The sequence below is a fragment of the Lipotes vexillifer genome, unplaced genomic scaffold (genome assembly GCF_000442215.2).
Source record: "Lipotes vexillifer unplaced genomic scaffold, Lipotes_vexillifer_v1.1 scaffold105, whole genome shotgun sequence".
Taxonomy (NCBI): Eukaryota; Metazoa; Chordata; class Mammalia; order Artiodactyla; family Lipotidae; genus Lipotes; species Lipotes vexillifer.
In genome coordinates this window covers 846,436-866,645 of record NW_006778881.1, presented here as the reverse complement: position 1 = coordinate 866,645, position 20,210 = coordinate 846,436, and the positions used below count along the sequence as shown (strand labels likewise).

General features: G+C 46.2%; 1 protein-coding gene across 1 annotated transcript in view; it reads left to right on the top strand.

Moving 5' to 3' along the window:
* The first annotated feature begins 15,611 nt into the window (after positions 1–15,611).
* The window catches only part of UBXN4 (UBX domain protein 4), a 32,267-nt gene continuing 27,668 nt past the window's right edge, over positions 15,612–20,210 (top strand). Inside the window, exon 1 of the mRNA XM_007452023.1 lies at positions 15,612–15,744. Within this exon, the coding sequence (XP_007452085.1) occupies positions 15,663–15,744 (82 nt within the window). The 5' untranslated portion in view covers positions 15,612–15,662. The remainder of the gene's footprint in view (positions 15,745–20,210) is intronic.

Genomic DNA, 20,210 nt, shown 5'->3' with positions numbered 1-20,210 from the left:
CCCTACACTATATTCTCCTGTTTTGATCTAAAATCTGATTTCACCTATAGAAAAACGATGGGAGGAGGAAGCACACACAGGAGGCATTTAAAGGTGTGATTTGGCCCATACCCTAAACCTTCCTAAAGGCAGCTTCAGATGTCCCACAGTCCTGGCTGTGGGTTTTCCCAGAGCAGTGACCATATTTAGGGGCAGGTAGTGCTTCTATCAGTAAGATGAGTTATTCTTACCCATGCCAATATTAGCAGCTCCAGCAACCCCTTGGGGGATGATAGAGAGTATTTAATAACTTTGTGGGCATTCCGGCTACCTTATGTATTAGAAAACTGAGAATATGGCTTACGGGTTTGTTTGTTTGTTTTGGCTGTGCTGGGTCTTCGTTGCTGTATACGGGCTTCCTCTAGTTGTGGCAAACGGGGGCTACTCTGTTGCTTCTCATTGCAGTGGCTTCTCTTGTGGAGCACAGGCTCTGGGTGCACAGGCTTCAGTAGGTGCAGCATGTGGGCTCAGTAGTTGTGGCTCGCGGGCTCTGGAGTGCGGCCTGCGTAGTTGTGGTGCACAGGCTTAGTTGCTCTGCAGCATGTGGGACCTTCCCAGCCCAGGGCTCGAACCAGGGAAGTCCTGGCTTACGGGTTTTTAAGCCTTTGGTCCACAAAGAACATGGATATATTGGGTGTGCTTTTGTGAATCTGGAGTACAAAGTGTGTTTGCCAACAGTAATTTAAAAGAATTAGCTTGTCATCTGAGCTGACAACAAAGTAGAGATCTGAACCCTCCCCCAAGCTAAGAAATTGGTTTGTTTGTTTTTTTTATTTCACCAGGGAGGGACCTGTGACCTGTGAATAGTGTGGAAATCTACAGGTCTCAATAGAGCCCACAGTGCCAGAGTGGCTTGGGAAGAGTCAAGCCAGCACATCCACAGGTACCTCGGGAAGCAGAGAGAGTTGGGTTCTCCACGTCATCAGCAGCAGAAAAAATGCGAGTGTAGGACCAGCAGAGGCCAGCCACAGGGCCTGTGTGAAGGCGACTAGATCCCCACATTCCCAGTCTCCTGCCTGCCCAGCAGATAATGACATGTGGTATGTATTGTCTTTAAAGGCAATGAGCACAGATTCTATCTTCTACTAGTGACCAGTGTTGGCGCTAGCGTGAAGGTGGCAGGGTTCAAAGCTGGCCCTGTGTTGCTTGGAATTCTCACAGCCTTTATGAGCTGATGCTAAAAGAGAACCAGAGACTTAGGTGCACTCATTCAGCCTATAGTCCTTACCAGCCTGAGAAATAGGCAGATACAGCAGCCCTTTTTAATCTACCCCCATGGCCACATGTGCTCCGGCTGCATTTTGCATATGTGTAAGTCATTTTCCCCTTTAGTGTCTACACTTGGATTCATTTTGGTTTGATTTCACCAGCATAAAAGTATTGGAGGAGTGTAAGGAAAAGACTGTAGAACCTAATCAGAAAACCAAAGATGTTGGTTCTTTTCAGGAGGAAGCATTGAAATAGATAAATCATCAGCTACATTAGCGCCCCCCCCCCCGCAAAAAAAAACAAAGAAAAAACACAGCATTGTTTCAGTTCTCTCTTGCTGCTTAACAAATCACCCAAATTCAGTGGTTTAAAGCACCAATCCTATGGGTCAGGCTCAACGAGGACAGCTTGGCCCTTCTCCACCTGCTATCAGCTGAGCTAGGCTGGAAGTTCCAAAGTGGACTCACATGTCTGGGCTCCATGCCTCAGTTCTCCATGTGGATGCTCTCTTCTCGAGGTATCTCATCCCCCAAGGCATCCTGCAAGGCATCTCATCCTCCAAGGCATCCGTCCACATAGCTTTCTCCAGCGTCATGGCCTGGACTTTATAAATAAGTCACCATGCTGTACATTGACTCCCCAGAACTTACTCATCTTACAACAGGAAGTTTGTACTCTGTGACCTCCTTCCCCCATTCCTCCCAACCCCATTCCTGGCAACCACCAATCTATTCTCCGTTTCTATAAATTCAGGGTTTTTTAGATTCTACATGTAAGTGAGATTAGACAGTATTTGTCTTTCCCTGACCTACTTCACTTAGCATAACGCCCTTGAGGTTCATTCATGTTGTTGCAGACGGCAGGATTTCTTTCTTTTTCTGTGATGGGATATTTAAAGGCCTCTTAAAACCTGGTCTTGTAAGCAGACAGGGTAGGGGGTCCCTGGAGAAAGACACCCAGCATAGCTTTCTTGACATAAGAGAAGCCATTTTGGCCTAAGCCATTTTTGATGTAAACCTGGCCACAATGCTTGCCCTTGAACAGGTCTCAGTAATAACGATCTTAAGGAAACAAAAGAACAAACTGTTATCAGGCAAGAGAAGTAACAATAGCAAAGATAATAAATCAGTAAAGACTCCCAGTTCTATTTCAATGGTAAAGATAGCCTGAGCACTTTATTGAGCTGTCTTGCAGAATTTCAACCCCCCTGTCCAGCACTCAACCACTAGATCAACTGGAACCTAAGAGATGATGCATAAACAAAGGAAAAGCAGTCAAGAAACAATAGTTCAGGGGCTTCCCTGGTGGCGCAGTAGATGAGAATCCACCTGCCAGTGCAGGGGACACAGGTTCGATCCTGGTCCAGGAAGATCCCACATCCCACAGAGCAACTAAGCCCGTGCACCACAACTACCGAGCCTGCACTCTACAGCCCACAAGCCACAGCTACTGAGCCCGCGAGCCACAACTACTGAAGCCCGCACGCCTAGAGCCCGTGCTCCGCAACAACAGAAGCCACAGCAAGGAGAAGCCCGCGTATCACAACGAAGAGAAGCCCCCCCCTCGCCACAGCTAGAGAAAGCCCCCTCGCGTCTGCTAGCAGCAAGAAAGACCCAACGTAGCCAAAAATAAAACTAAATCTTTAAAAAAAAGAAAAAGAAAGAATAGTTCAGTGATAAAACAGAGTCCTATTTCCTCTTCAAGGGATGTACCTAGCAATCTGAAACATATCTTTGAGTTATGCAGGAAGTAAGGCTCCCACCCAGGTGGAGGATGGAATGATGATGTTGACCTTTCCTGACCTTCATGACTTCAGTCAACCTTTGCCCCAGTTCTGTCTGTGCTGAATTCTTCTCTGCGCAAGCCCTTTCATGAATATGTATGTACCCTTAGCTTAAAATGTACCCAATTTTGCTGCTTGGGGAGACACTGCTTTGGGAAAGATCCCTGGTGTTCTCTTTACTTAGTGCAATAATAAATCCTTCCTTCTCCCAGTCTTTGGCTTGGTTGTGTCTTTTGACTGGACACCCACCAAGAGGCAAACCCAGTTTTGGGGTAACAGTCTTGGAGTCCCAGATGTCATTTTAAAAAGTCATAGCGGGCTTCCCTGGTGGCGCAGTGGTTGAGAGTCCGCCTGCCGATGCGGACTCTCATCGGGGACGGCTAGATACTCAGCAGTTCAGGTAACTGAGAATTTGTTAAATTTGAGCCACAGATTACTGACCTGGTATGCTAAGCTTAGACACATCAGGCACAGCAATCAGCGTCCCTGTAAAGTCACACTTGTCACCAGCTTGAGCTGACTCCACAGCTTCAGCCCTCAAGATCACTTCTAAACTGCAAGGGATACTCCCTCGAGGAAGCTCAGCTTGAGTCTCTTGAATACGAACCTATAACAAAGACAAATAAATGGCCAAGGATGAGAAGAGATCTATTTCAAATGCCATGCAATCTAAATTAAATGCCACAAATATCGACATATCCTAAATTATCTTACTAGTTTGCAGACTTCTGACATGTGCCAACATTCATCTTAAAAATTCTCTACCATAAAACTTTCAATTTGGTAAGAGATTACATCTACTTAAAAACTTCAAGTTCACTTTTACTCTCATTAAATAACATGTATTTTTTTCTTTGTTCAAACTGACTTTAAATAATTGTTGTGTTCCATCTTCCTCTAAATTGTCAGGGAAATTTTATGAAAAATTTCACACCTTTTATACCCTCCACCTCAACACAACTGTTAACATTACTTAAGACACACATATTGGGCTTCCCTGGTGGCACAGTGGTTGAGAGTCCGCTTGCCGATTCAAGGGACACCGGTTCGTGCCCCGGTCTGGGAGGATCCCACATGCCGCGCAGCAGCTGGGCCTGTGAGCCATGGCTGCTGAGCCTGCGTCCGGAGCCTGTGCTCCGCGACGGGAGAGGCCACAACAGTGAGAGGCCCGCATACAGCAAAAAAAAAAAAAAAAAAAGTCATAGGGTTGGGACTTCCCTGGTGATGCAGTCGTTAAGGCTCTGTGCTCCCAACACAGGGGGCCTGGGTTTGATCCCTGGTCAGAGAACTAGATCCCACGTGCATGCTGCAACAAAGAGTCCGCATGCCACAACTAAGGAAGGAGCCAGCGAGCCGCAACTAAGACCTGGCACAACCAAATAAAGTCATAGGGTCAACTCACAGCAGAGGAAATAAACCCCACCTCTTGATGAGAGAATTGACAAAAAGGCATGTAGGATGGAAGATAATGGTTGCAGTCATCTTTGGAAACAATTTACCACAGGCACAAATACCCAATAAAAATCCCCATTGAGGGACTTCCCTGGCCATCCAGAGGTTAAGGTTTCATGCTTCCACTGCATGGGGCACGGGTTCCATCCATGGTCGGGGAACTAAGATCCCGCAAGCCACACAGCACAGACAAAATAAAAAAGGTTAAAAAAAATCCCCACTGACTTTGCCTCCAGACCAAATCCTGAAGTTTCCCTCAGGATACTGAGGATTCTCTTCATCTTCATTACCACCACCCTGGTCCAAGCTGTCATCATCCTGTGTTGAACTGATATGGCCTTCCTAACTGGTCTCGCAGCTTCCACTCTTGTTCCCATATCTTCACAGAGCCAGAATGATCTAAAAGATAATCAACTTATGTCATTTCCCATGCCCCAAATCCCTCAGTGACCTACTATTATTAAAATATCTTGGTTTACAAAACTCAATCTAGCCCTGCCTACATCTCTGATCTTATGTCACCCCAGGACATTTGTACTTGTTCTTTCCCTCTTTTTTGGAATGCTCTGTTCTTGACCAGCACCTTTATCTTTCATATAAATGTCACTTCAGCAGAAAAGCCTTTATGAGCCACCCAGTCTAATGTAGCCACCCAAACACAATCACTTTATCTCAATTTTCTGCTTATCATCACTATCAGATCTTTTGTTTGTTTATTTTGTCTCTACCCCTAGAGTACGAATGCCATGAGATCAAAGATCTTACCTTGCTTGTGGCTGTATTCCCAAGTACCCATTAGTTTTTCAACAAATATTTGTTGACTGTTTGAGAGAGAGAATCAGGAGAATCCTGGTTATTAATCTGGTCTGGACCTCTTCCCCTAAGTGCTGTCAGGAGATGGGAGGGAACTGGAACAGAAACCTGATTCACATGCCCTGCTCTGGCTATCTTGGCACTTAGCTTATTTCTTTAATGGCTGGGGCTGGGGCAAGGTAGGGGCTGGTCTTCAGAGATGGGCTGGTTGGTCACAAGAGGAAGTGGAATAAAATGGGCATATGAGTCCCGTGGGAAATCTGATTAAAGTGCAGATCTTGATTCAGTAAGTCTGGGGTGGGGCTTGAGATTGCAAAAGTCGATGATGCTGCTGGTACTTTGACCATGCTTTAAGTAGGAAAGCACTAAGGCATTCCTATTTTCAGATAAATAACTCAAACCACATGGCTAGAGCTGGGACTTGCATTGATCTCCTGGGAGAAAGAGGTTATTATTAATCTTGGTTATGAGAAAACTCACAAGTAGTTGGGAATCATACATACATCTGGGGCATATCACTAGCTTTATTAACCCCACATGAAAAAAAGGAAAAAGCTTATTCAAATAACTCAAGGACAAAAGCCAACATAACACTCATATTTGGGCCCCTGCAATGTCACATCAGTACAATATATCCTTGAGCTATTCCTCTTCAATTGTTGTCTACATTATCCTACATTCCACTTTCACCAAGACATCATCATCGTTTGTGGTCATCTGTCAAATTTAGACCTTTTAAATACCCTTCCTATATTTGGGCAAATCCCACATTACAAGTCTTTCTACCCCAAAAGAGCAGCTGGGATGACTCAATTCTCAAGTTCACTTTTGCTCAGAAAAGCTGTGATCCGGACGTGCAATCTGGGACTCCACCAGCCACCCTCACATCTGATTAGGATAATCTGATTAGGAAGAAAACAGGGGAGGAAGCAGGCTCTACACAGAATTCCTCGTTGTATCCATAGTTGGATTGTTTCTGTGTGCAATCCCAGGAGATTTCAAAACTGCTCAGTCTCATCTTCCTGAGGGTCTGTGAGCAGGTAACCTTGAATTAATTACTTTTCTGTTTAAACTGACTGGAGTGGATTCTGCTGTTTGTGCTATTATCTTCTACCTGTCAGGACTCCATTTGGGATTTTACCTGGTTACTCAAGTCTACTGAGATAAAAATAACATCTGGGGGCTTCCCTGGTGGCACAGTGGTTGAGAGTCCGCCTGCCGATGCAGGGGACACGGGTTCGTGCCCCGGTCTGGGAAGATCCCACATGCCGCGGAGCGGCTGGGCCCGTGAGCCATGGCCACTGAGCCTGCGCATCCGGAGCCTGTGCTCCACAACGGGAGAGGCCACAGCAGTGAGAGGCCCGCGTACGGCAAAAATAAATAAATAAATAACATCTGATGCTTCTTGAACACTTACATGTAGACACTGTACTGTTTATAGTGCTTAAAGTTATAAAAACCCAACTCAAAGGGGTTCAAGTAACCAAGGGAATTTATTGGCTCACTGTAATTGAAAAGATGAGGGATAGATGCTTCGGGTATGGCTGGATGCAGGGACTCTCAGTATCAGGATAAACTGTCTTTATCTGCAGTCTCTTCTATCCTGCAGTATAACATAGTGTATACTGTACTATGTGACTTATTTGGTTTTGATCCTATACTGTCAAGTGAAGTGTTGTTGGTTATCTTCCCATGTAAACATTTTATTCCAATTCCTGAAGCTGTGCTATCCAAAATGGTAGCTACAAGCCACATGTAGCTAGTAAATTTATTAAATGTATTATTTAAAATTAAATAAAATAGCAATTCAGCTCCTTGGTTGCACTAGCCACATTTCAAATGTTCAATAGCCACATGACTTTTCACTGTCCAAAATCTTTATCACTTGCCGGGTCTTGCATGCTCTGACCCTTGCCTACCTACGTCTCCAGGCTTACTTGGCACTTGCCTTCTCCCTGCCTAGGTTCTAGTCACACTGGACTTCCCTAAGTTCCTCGAACATGCCATGCTGTCTTGTCTCTGGGTTCTGTAAAGTGGTGATCTTCTGCCAGACACTGGGATTCTCCCCATCTGTGGCAGAGGTTGGTTAGTGTTTCAGCAAACTGTGGTAGGAGGTGGATGTCTCTCTTCCTTGGCAAGTTGTCAGACTAGGTTTTCCAGCCCCTGCGCCTAGATGCACCATGTGTCTGAGTTTTGGCCAGTGAAATTTAAGTAGAAATGATGCATGCCCCTCTGTGCTTGGCCCCTAACACCTTCTAAGAGATTCTCCCTGCTCTTGCTAATCAGAGTGGGGGGCTAGAAACCAGGCAGTGGTCAGTATCACCAGACAGCTTGATACACATGCAGAATCTCATATCCACCCCCAGACCAACTTGAATCAGAATCTGTGTGTTTTTTTGTTGGTGGTGGTGGTTGTTTTTTTTTAATTAATTAATTTATTTATTTATGGCTGCGTTGGGTCTTCGTTGCTGTGCGCAGGTTCTCATTGCAGTGGCTTCTGTTGTTGTGGAGCTCGGGCTCTAGGCGCACGGGCTTCAGTAGCTGTGGCTCGAAGGCCCTAGGGCACAGGTTTAGTAGTTGTGGCGCACGGGCTCTAGAGTGCAGGCTCAGTAGTTGTGGCGCACGGGCTTAGTTGCTCCACGGCACATGGGATCTTCCCGGACCAGGGCTCAAACCCTTGTCTCCTGCATTGGCAGGCGGATCCTTAACCACTGTGCCACCAGGGAAGCCCAGAATCTGTGTTTTTAACCTGATCTCCAGGTGATCTGTAGACATTGAAATCTGCTTGTTGGCTGCACGTATAGGATGTCAGGGAGATCTCCGGGATGCCAGGAAAAGGAAGAGCCACTAGTGGGAGGATTCAAGAGTTCTTAACGACTGGATGGGGCAAAACCCCTTGCACAACCACCCCCTTATGCCTCTGACTGACATTCGCACATGAAGTGAATGAGAAATAAACCTTTCTTGGGTTTAGCCACTGAAATATGAGGATTGTTTTTTTCCCACGTGTAATTTACCCTCTGCCTGGAACGTTTATTCTTCCCCTGCTACCCTCCAATTTCTGTTCATTTGTACTCACACTTCACATCCCACCTCAAGTATTTCTTCCTTCAGAGAGCCTACTCTTCCTCCAGAGCTCCTTAATTCAGTCCTCCAGACTAAGTCATTTCTGCCAGTAATAACTCTAATAATATCCTGTACTTTCTCTTCAAAGCATTAATCACAATGGTAATTATATGAGTAATTGGCCAATTAGTTCCTTAATATTTTTCTATCCATCAGTATGTAATCTTCAGGGCAGGAAAAACATCTATGGCTTTTGTTTACTAATACATCCCCAGCTCCCACCAGTGCCTTTCTCAGTAAATATTTGTCTCGTGATTAAATGAAGAAATGATCTGGCTGAGTCAAAAGCTTTGAATCCTGAAAGGCAAATGTATATTTTTCTCAAGCACAGTTTTGGCAGGCAGGGAGAAATAATAGCTAACATTTGTAAAGCAGTTAATTATCATGTGCCAAGCACTTGCTAAACACTTACAAGGGTTCCTATTTAATCATCACAGTAGCCCTGAAAGGTAAATTCTATATTATCTCAGTTTACAGCGAGGCAACTGAAGTATCAAAGAGGTGAGGAAATTTGCCCAGGGTGACACAGCTAGTGAGTGTTGGCTGTATACCTGAAACAGGCAGCTGACTCCAGGGTTCATGGGCTTAACTGCTTACGTTACTGCTTTAAGCCTTGCCAAAGTAATGGCTGCCATTTAAAAAAAAAAATTATTTTATCGAAGTATAGTTGATTTACAATGTTGTGTTAATTTCTGCTGTACAGCAAAGTGATACAGTTATACATATATATGTATATATATACATTCTTTTTCATATTCTTTTCCATTATGGTTTATCACAGGATGGCTCCCTGTGCTATACAGTAGGACTTTGTTGCGTCTTATCCATTGCATCTTATCCAGATGTTGTTGCATCTTATCCATTCTCTATATAATAGTTTGCATCTGCTGGTCCCAAACTCCCAGTCCATCCCTCCCCCACCCCCTCTCCCTTAGAAACCACAAGTCTACTCTCTATGTCTGTGTTGATTGCCACTTTTTTTTTTTTTTTTTTTGCCGCACCATGTGGCGTGTGGGATCTTAGTTCCCAGACCAGGGATCGAACCCGCTCCCCCCACCACCACCCCCCGCAGTGGAAGCATGGAGTCTTAAGTGCTGGACCACCAGGGAAGTCCCTTGACTGCCATTTTTTTTTTTTGCGGTACGCAGGCCTCTCACTGCTGTGGCCTCTCCCGTTGCGGAGCACAGGCTCCGGAAGCGCAGGCTCAGCGGCCATGGCTCACGGGCCCAGCCACTCTGCAGCATGTGGGATCTTCCCAGAGCGGGGCATGAACCCGCGTCCTCTGCATCGGCAGGCGGACTCTCAACCACTGCGCCACTGGGGAAGCCTCAACTGCCATTTTTTATTTGTCTTATTCACCTGGATCTATAGGAGAAGCCAGAGAGGAGTGCCACCCTGTCTTTACTTATGAAAATTTGATTGTTGTGAAGCTTACAACATGTTCAAATATTTCTTCTTCCCTTTATAAAATATTTATTTATTTATTTATTTATTTTTAAATTTTTGGCTGCGTTGGGTCTTAGTCGCAGCACGCGGGATCATGGGATCTTCCTCTGCGGCGCACGGGCTCTTCGTTGTGGTGCGCAGGCTTCTCTCTAGTTGTGGGGTTCTGTAGTGTGCAGCACACGGGCTGTCTAGTTGAGGGCTTAGTTGCTCCACGGCATGTGGGAATCTTAGTGCCCCGACCAGGGATCAAACCCACGTCCCCTGCATTGGAAGGCAGATTCTTAACCACTGGACCACCAGGGAAGTCCCTCGTCTTTCCTTTTTAAATTTCATGTGCATCCATAAGCCTCGTACAGTAACTAAATTATCTTCTTCTTGGTCTATAGGTGAGTGAGTATGCTTTCCATAAGCAACTTACTTTTTTTACACATCCCCTTTTTCACTCATGAAAAAGCAAGAACAGAGACTATTTTTTTCCTTTACATGTTTTTTATATAAGTAGCTTTGCAATATGTAAGTCATACAGCCTCCTCTGGTGGTAAACGGGTGCAAGTTTCTACGGAACAAAAAAATGTCTTTTTTTTTTTTAAAAGCATGGTGTGGGATTTACATGTCAAGCTTCAGTAAGAAATAGTTTGCTTTCTTTTTCAAGCAGTGGTAAAGTCTGGCACTGAACCTTCCACCTTCCTATGAATATTGGAATATATTTGAGTGACCAGAGTTAAGAATTCAGTTTGTGAAGGGTTTTTACGTGTGCAAATTGAAATAAAAGCTTTGTAGTGGGGAACCTTTAACCTCATGACCCTAAAAACTCATTCAGTCTGCAAAGGACACAAGGCATTATGGGGAAAAGAAAACTAAGTAGAGCTGCTGCTTTTCATATTTTGGAGGAAAGAAAGCATAAACCCAGGAATTTAAATATATATATAAAATAAAATATTCACAGGATAGAATGGCCATGAGAAACTGTACTCCAGATGTGCCACTTTCCCTGACCAGCTGTCTTCCAGTCTCTTAGATGGAAGCTGGCACTGAGCAGCTTGGTGACACAGCAGCCACTGTGGTTTGCCCCTGTGCTGGGTAAAGGGCCGCAGGAACTCCATCGGCAAACCTGAAGCAGCACATAGGAATGGGTCACAGAGGAGAACTGACAGATTGGAGAGGTAGAAAGCCAGAGAATTCATGGTCAGCCAACTGGGAGGGTTCCCCATCTCAACCCAGAACGACTGTGAACCACCTGTCTGTCTGTGGTGACAAGAAGCTGGACTTAGAGAACTCACACTGGAGCCAAACAGGTGGGTCAGGCTGTTGGGCTGGGGTTCTCCCAATGGTCAGAGACACACCAACCGAAACCTGGTCTTCATCTTCACTACCTCTGGACCTGGGAACAGGCCCGGTGTCTACCATCCCTCAGAGAAGAGCTCATGGCGGTGAGGCCCATCTTTCTGCACCGAAGAAGCCCATAAATCCTTGGAACCCAGCTCATGGGAAGTCTTTTCTCTCTAGAGCGAGGTGGAGTGGTGGGCTTGGAAAAGAACAGAAAAGAACGGGACATAACTCATTTCATATGTTGCCAGCTGCACACCAATAAACAAGCTTCTGCTCAACGGGTCTGACTGTAAAATTGAGCTATAATTTTCATCAGTGATTCAGGCCTATTTGAAAAACAGGGCTGATGCCACTTCCTCCAAAAGGCCATCCCTGTCCCTCCCTTCCTGTCTATAATACCCTATACATGGTTCTTTCAGTTTACCGAAACCAACGTATTATGGTCACCTATTTACAAATCCGTTTCTCCCAGTGGCTAGACTGTAAGCTTTTTGAGGGCAAAAATAGTATCTTTCAGTCAACCAATGTTTCTCTTCCAAGCTTCTGGCCTACAGCCTGTCCCATGTGGGCACTCAAATATGTGTTGACTGAGAGAAAGGAGAGAATTCCATGCGAGAGGAACCAATGAACCAAAGCAGAGATGGCAAGGAACATGGCCTGGATAGACAGCGGATAGAATAGTCTGGTTGGCCCAGAGAGGTCAGGTGGGGGAGTAGAAGAACGAACGTTGGAACGTAGCAGTGTTGGAGCCAAGTTGTAGAGGATTTTGAACGTTGAGCTACAGAATTTGTACTTTATTTTTAGAGGTACTACAGAGCCAGTAAGGATTTTTAAGCTGAACAAAAATGCTGAAAATAATATGGGGGCAGGGAGGACAGGGAAGTTGGCTGTGACATCATTGTGTGGGATGCACTGGAAAGAAAGCAGAAAGAGGAGTGAGGAAAGCCGTATGAGTCTTTCAGGCGACTGGGGTTCTGCCTCATTTGGGTTCGGTGGCTGAGAGAAGATCTGCTTGCGGGGAGTTTATCAGGGAGTAAATTACATCCGTAACAACCCTGGTAAAATGCAGAGGTAACAGAGGCTTAGGGTGATCCCAGGGGGACAGCTGGAGACTGGAGGCTCTCCAGAAGCCTAATGAGGCAAGTGTCCCAGGCCTTTCTGCCCTCAGCTGAGCGTAACTCGCAGAGAAGGACGCGGTTTAGAGCCTTCAGCAGCCGACGTCCCAGCAGCTGGCGGAGCGAGCACCATGGCTGTGAAGTGGGGCTCTGGGCGGGGCAGCATAGCATCCACTACATTGATTTTTGGTTTTTGTGGTTTTTTTTCCGGTACGCGGGCCTCTCACTGTTGTGGCCTCTCCCGGTGCGGAGCACAGGCTCCGGACGCGCAGGCTCAGCGGCCATGGCTCACGGGCCCAGCCGCTCCGCGGCATGTGGGATCTTCCCGGACCGGGGCACGAACCCGTGTCCCCTGCATCGGCAGGCGGACTCTCTAATACTGCGCCACCGGGGAAGCCCATTTTTTCTGTTTTTTTTTTTTCCACTACATTGGAATGGAAAGGATTTCAGATAACATAAAGGAACTGACTGATTGCTGTGGCTGGTTGCACACAGCGTAAAGGGAGGAGACTCTAGTTTCACTCTCTGTGACGGAAGAAAGAAGGGCATGTTGATTCAGTAAGGGATACTTCTCACTGAATTCGACAATATTGGACTTCTAAACTCAAGAATGGCAAAGAAATCAGGAATTTCTATAATTCCTGACTAGGTTTGTTTTTCCCCCGCACCCAGAAGACTGACCATTTTAAAATCCCATATTGCTAGGGACTTCCCTGGCGCTCCAGGGGTTAGGACTCCCTGCTTCCACTGCTGGGAGCACTGGTCAGGGATCTAAGATCCCGCAAGCCGCGCGGCGTGGCCAAAAAATAAATAAATAAAATTAAAATTAAATCCCATATTGCTGACGAGTCTCTTGCCTACTCCTTGCCCTCCAGGCCATTGCCTGCCCCCAACCTGACTTATTTTTGGTATCCATGGTCTCCTTTCTGCACTCACTTGCCTTCCCACTCAGCTTAGATTCCCTGGTCCATCACACCGCTCACTCTTGCTAATCTCCTCAATTCCCTTGTTCCTTTGTCCTTTCTCATGCTGTCTAGGCCCTATGTAAATCCAAGTCTCCACATCCTCAGCGCCTGTACCCCAGGAACTGAGTGATCACTGAAGAAAATCACACAACTGGGAAAAATCGGGGCCACCAATCTCACTGGGCCCTCAGCACTGCCTGGCACACTGTTTCACTCGGCCCTTGCCTTTCAACACTCCTCAGTATTATTTCAGACGTTGCTCCGAACTTCAAGGTGCTAATTTCCTTACGTCTCCCAGCACTCTCAGCAAATGACCTCTCCTTCATAGGGTTCAGCATTCGGATGAAAACTTCCTCAACTTACTGTCCTGAAACTTATAAGCTTCTTTATGTCCAAAGTTATTTTTCCGCTCTTCTTCCTGTTAATATGGAAAGGGTATCTCTTCTGTCTGCCTGTGCTCTGGATCCCATCCCAGTTTGTTTAGAATGGTGGTGATTACAAGAAGCAATATCCAACTTACAGAATAGCCTAACCTATGAGGACAGTTGTTCTCCCACAAGACAAGACTTGAGTCGTCACAGACACGGGTGCTTTACATATTCCATTCTACCATTCTCAGAGAGTTGGCAATGTCGTTCCTCTGGCCATAGCAGTACCAGGCAGCATATGCACACGGAGAAGGGTTGTGCTTTCTTCCACGTGTCTCTTTTTGAAAGAAAACTTCTCCTAGAACTGCCTCCACCCCAATCCCCACTTCCCACGAAATCCTACTGGCTCTAAGAGGAGGTTGAAAAACACAGGTATCTAGGGGCTTCCCTGGTGGCGCAGTGCTTGAGAGTCTGCCTGCCGATGCAGGGGACACGGGTTTGTGCCCTGGTCCGGGAAGATCCCACAGGCCGCAGAGCAACTAAGCCCATGCACCACAACTACTGAGCCTGCGTGCCGCAACTACTGAAGCCTGCGCACCTAGAGCCTGAGTGCTGCAACTACTGAACCTGTGTGCTGCAACTACTGAAGCCGGGCACGCCTAGAGCCCGTGCTCCGCAATGAGAGAAACCACTACAGTGAGAAGCCCGCGCAGCGCAACGAAGAGTAGCCCCCGCCCACTGCAACTAGAGAAAGCCCGTGCGGAGGAACGAAGACCCAACGCAGCCAAAAAAAAAAAAAAAAAAAAAATCGGAAAGAATGTTAGCTATTTTTAGGTTAAATATTTGTAGGAAAGGGATAAGAGAAATTTAAATGATGTAGGATGTCTAGGATGTCTAATATAATAGCGTATGCAACTTTAAATAAACCATACAAGCCTTTAGCCAATAGTTAATAGAGACCATGTAATTTCAAGAAAGTATTAAGTATGAATCAGTTTTCATTTTAATGGCAACCAACCACAAAGTGCCCTATCTTGATCACAGTACTTTGTCATCGTAAACAAAATTATCTATTCTTCTCTTTTGTATTACCTTTTAAAGTAGCTGGAAAGTACATCATTATCTATTCTCTGCTTTTGACTTACTTTCGAAAGCAGCTGTGGCAACAGCGTAGCTAAACGTTTTGAGGTTTGGAATGGTCTCTAACCAACTACAATGAAAATTACTCAAGGTCTGCGTTCAACCAATACCTCCCCTCAGGTACACGGGCTGTACGGTATTACAGAAGGTGACTGCTGTGGTTCTTTTCTTCAAGGTTGAGCTGATAAATTAAGTCCAATAGAAATCAAAACCTTGCAGTAAATCCCTACAAAGCCCGTTTAGTTCTATACCGAGAGACACCCACGCTATCGCACAATGGCCACTAATCATGATACACAATTACATGGTCCCACTACGCAGGGTTAACACCCGGGGCGGGGATGATTTCCTCCACATTTAAGGTCTCAGTAATGCCGAGAATGGCATATCCCGGTGACTAGCGCCACTTCTCCTCCTCTTTATAGATTGTGAAGTGGTTCTCACTGCTGCCCCCTTAGCCGTGCCCGGAAAACCACAGTGACGTTTCCCACATTAAAGGAGCCAAGCCTAAGAAGACTACAATTCCCGTCATGCCTCAGGAAGGCGCCGCCGCCGTCACTTAGCGATTAGTCACCCTTTCCGCTGCCTCCTTCCACTTCCGCGACTGCAGGGCCTGCGGCCTCGCGGGCGCCCGCACGCACCGACTTGCCAACGAGACAAGGCACGGGCGCGCGGTGTAGACGGCGACGCGTGGCGTCATGTGTCGCGGGGCGCGCCTCGGCCTGCGCGCTTGCGCGCGTCCTGGGGGCCGCTGACGGGCTTGCGCGCCGGTGCGGAGCCGGAGGCGGGCCGCTGGGCCCAACGACGGAGAGGGCGGGGCCAGCTCCGGGACGGAGGCAACAGCACACCGAGCGAGCGCCTGTGCCCGAGGGCAGCGATGCTGTGGTTCCAGGGCGCCATTCCGTCCGCCATCGCGTCGGCCAAGAGGAGCGGCGCGGTCTTCGTGGTGTTCGTGGCAGGTGAAGGAGGCGAGGGCCCGAGACGTGGCCGGTACACCCCCTCCGGCCTACTTCTAATCCCAGGGGCCCCCAGCCTTTCCTCCGGGCGGCGAAAGGCCCGGGCTGCCCGTCGCCCTGGCGGCTCAGCTCCTCCCCCGTCCGTTTGGAGCGCACCGGGCCTGGCCCCCACAGCCCGCTTCTCCCGGCCCCCGGCGGGAGGCACGGCCCCGGCCTCGCTCCCAAAGCGCGCCGAGCCCCGCGGTCACCTCCCTGCACTGGGCGAGGGGACGGGTGGAGCAGGCCCCCTCGCCGCTCAGTCCGCAGCGCCCCGCCAAGCCTGACCCCGCGCGTACACTGACGCCACCACCGCCTCCCGGGCCCCCCGGGTAGGGCGCTCTGTCCCCGAGGATCCACTTGGGGAGGCTTTAACCCCAGTGTAGTTAGTGTGTAGGTGGGAAGAGAACCGGGCCATTAGGCAGGCAGTTTTACTTGTAATTAGTTGTGGGCTGTCAGGAAGAAAGCTGTGTCATCGGTAATCAACAAAGAGAAAGCACCTGATGTTCACGGATACTGGCTTTCGTATGTTCCTGAAACGCAAACTTTTGAGGTCTATATAGGTTTGATTTTTTTTTTTTTACAGTGATATGGGAGTGGTGAATCTAATGTGGAATAATTGCTTTCTTGCAAGTTGATTTTTTTTTTTTAACCATTTGTTTAGAAGAAGTAGACACACCAGCCTTGGTTCTTTTTGTTGTTTTCCTAGTCTCATAGCTACAGTTTCAGAAGGTGTACTAACTCATTTACGCCGTGTTGCTCTGGGTTATTTTGCTCCGTATTTTATTACTGAAATCTTCTAGATTTACCGTAAACCTTTGCTTCAGTGAGGTTTTGCTGGTCCTCATTACATGAACCAAATCAGTGTTTGTGACTACCGTTAATTTGAGGTGTACTATTTCAATTATTTGTGTTTAGTAACGGTTTATTCATCATTAACTCATGACTTGGAAGGCTAGGTAATAGCCCTATAACTTTATACATTGCGGTGAAGAGCAAGTTGCTGGAATATGAGTTTCATTTAACATTATATTTTGAATTTTGAATTGTTTTAAATTATGCTAAAATGTAAGCCCAGTGCTGTTAATTAGAAGAGCTGGAGTAGTTTACATTCTCTTACGCTTTTTTAGAGTTATATTTCACATAAATAAGTAACTGCCGTAAACCTGTAAGGAAATAAGTGGATTAAAAGGGAAAGGAGAGCTTCCCTGGTGGCACAGTCGTTAGGAATCTGCCTGCCAGTGCAGGGCACACAGGCTCGATCCCTGGTCTGGGAAGATGTCACATGCCGCTTAGCAGCTAAGTCCGTGTGCCACAACTACTGAGCCTGCGCTCTAGAGCCCTCAAGCCACAACTACTGAGCCCATGTGCCACAACTACTGAAGCCCACACGCCTAGAGCCTATGGTCTGCAACAAGAGAAGCCACCGCAATGAGAAGCCCTTGCACCGCAAAGAGTAGTCCCCGCTCTTTGTAACTGGAGAAAGCCCACGCGCAGCAATGAAGATGCAACGCAGCCAAAAATAAATAAGTAAAATAAATACATTTATTTAAAAAAAGTAGTCCTGATTTATTTTAAAAAAAGAAAAGGGAAAGGAAAATTAATGATACTTAGTATGCTTATTAAGAGTACAGTAATAGTTTTAATGACATTTTAAGTTGTGTTTTTCATATATAATCTCAATTGATCCTGGCAGTTGGTAGAACAGGGCTTTATTATGCCCATTTTATAGATGAGGGAACTTAACGTCCACGGTGGTTAAATGACATACACCAGTGTCACAAAAAGGATTTATATCTTGTTTTGACAGATTTTTTTTTTTTAGCAGCTTCAAAAAAAAAGTGTCTTTTTTGTTTCTCAAGAAAAAAGCTGAACAGTTGTAGAATTTAGGTAGTTATTGAAATTGGTGTAGAAATCAGGAAATCTAGGATTATAGTAGTCATATATATATATATATATTTTTTTTTTTTTTTGCGGTACGTGGGCCTCTCACTGCTGTGACCTCTCCCATCGCCGAGCACAGGCTCCGGACGCGCAGGCCCAGCGGCCATGGCCCACGGTCCCAGCCTCTCCGCGGCACGTGGGATCCTCCCGGACCGGGGCACGAACCCGTGTCCCCTGCACCGGCAGGCGGACGCTCAACCACTGCGCCACCAGGGAAGCCCCAGTAGTCATATTTTTAAACAGAAAACACATTTGATGGTGTCCAAAGGTTCCTAGAAGGCACTCCTGGGCTAACCAGTTAATCTGAAAGAAGAAATGCTAGATTTAATTAACACATATTTGGAAACCCATTTGGAAACAGTAGTGCTAATGATTACAATAGAAAAATAAAGTTATAGATCTTTGGGGCTTTGTGTGTATATATAATACATACATTCTTCAATTAACTTTTTACTAATGAGCATGTATCTTATGCTTTTATTTTTTTCTTTTATACATTTATTTATTTTATTTATTTTATCTTTGGCTGCATTGGGTCTTCGTTGCTGTGCGCAGGCTTTCTCTAGTTGTGGTGAGCCGGGGCTACTCTTCGTTGCAGTGCACGGGCTTCTCATTGTGGTGGCTTCTCTTGTTGTGGAGCACGGGCTCTAGGCACAGGAGCTTCAGTAGTTGTGGCACAAGGGCTCAGTAGTTGTGGCTTGCGGGCTCTAGAGCGCAGGCTCAGTAGTTGTGGCTCTTGGGCTGTAGAGCGCAGGCTTAGTAGTTGTGGCGCATGGGCTTAGTTGCTCTGCGGCATGTGGGATCTTCCCTGACCACAGCTTGAACCCGTGTCCCCTGCATTGGCAGGCGGATTCTTAACCACTGCACCACCAGGGAAGCCCTGTCGTATGCTTTTAGAGTATCAGTGAGTGTTGAATGTTTGCAGGAGGACTGTTAGCAATCTGCGGAAGGAGTCAGTCCTTTGACTCATTGAAAATACTGTTGGTTTTTCTAAAGTTTTAGGAAGTTAATTTCCAAGGTTAGGTAGGATTAGTGTCACTCCAGGAGTATGTAGACAGTGGAGTCATGAAACTGACACTTATAGATTGCTTAGACCTCTGTTCTTGACTTTGAAGAATACAGACAGAACTCATGATTTTCTTAGGTCTGAGACCTCGATAGTAATATACCAACTCACTGAAAATTAAAAAGATATAATAGTTGGAAGGAGTCTTTATAGTTGGAAGGAGTGGTCTTAAGGGTAATCTTTGCTTCAAATAACCACTCAAGTGGGAAGCATTTTAGGTAGATTGTTTATATTTTACTGAAATTTTCATGGATGAATTAAAGAATATGTAGGATTGATGTTAAGAGACTAGAGAGATTACTACTAGTTAAGTCAACGAGTTAACAAGGATTTTCAAAGTATTATAGCTGTGTAAATTGAAATAAAACTGAAGAAGATTTTGATTCTATTCTTGGGAAGACAGAATAATCTGACAAGGATTCTGAAGTAGAGGTGTGGGTTCACTGACTAGTGTTGCTAGTTGGCTAAAATCTCCGTGACTGACAGACACTATTTCATGCCTCTTTTTTTGGTTAAAATAGACTAAAAAACCCTTTAGGTTTTGGCCAGTTGAGTTTTTCTAGGTTGGAGTTACTGATTGTAGGGTCTGCAGCTCTTTGCTTCAGAGTTTGTTCTATTCTCTTTTTTTTTTTTTTTTTTTTTTTTTTTTTTTTTTGCGGTACGCGGGCCTCTCACTGTTGTGACGCACAGGCTCCGGACGCGCAGGCTCAGCGGCCATGGCTCACGGGCCCAGCCGCTCCGCGGCATGTGGGATCTTCCCAGACCAGGGCACGAACCTGTGTCCCCTGCATCGGCAGACGGACTCTCAACCACTGCGCCACCAGGGAAACCCTGTACTATTCTTTTAAGTGGCTTTACTTTTGGATACTGCTCATACCACCAAGGATGTAATGTTTTCTCCTAAAATCTTTGGCCCACCTAACTCCATAGCATAGTTCATAATTTGATTAAAAATAAGAAACTAAAGGTACTGAAGTTGGCGATTAATAATCCCACCCAGCAGTGTTAAGATAACTCTTGCTGAGTTAATGTAATTCTATTCAGTCTTCCATCACTTTTGGTCAAGCAGCTGCTGCTGCACTAGCCTGACTCATGGACAGATATTGCTAGTGGGGACGGAACACTTGAGACCCTATCCACGTCATACAGCGTGGGTGAGGGAGTGAAGGACATCGGCCTGAGAATTGGCAGATCCATCCTTCCAGGCACCAACTTGACATCCCCACTTGGATGCCTCACAGGATTCTCAAGCCTAAAAGTATTACTGCTTGAACCTGTTTTTTTTTCCCCCAGTGTTCTAAGTAAATGGCACCACCTTACATCCAGTTGGAGAAACCTAAGTGTGGGCGTCATCTCTGGACCCTTAACTCTTCAGTCTCATCTTGTCTCCTGCTCCCTGTTGTTCACAAGACTCGTAATCACA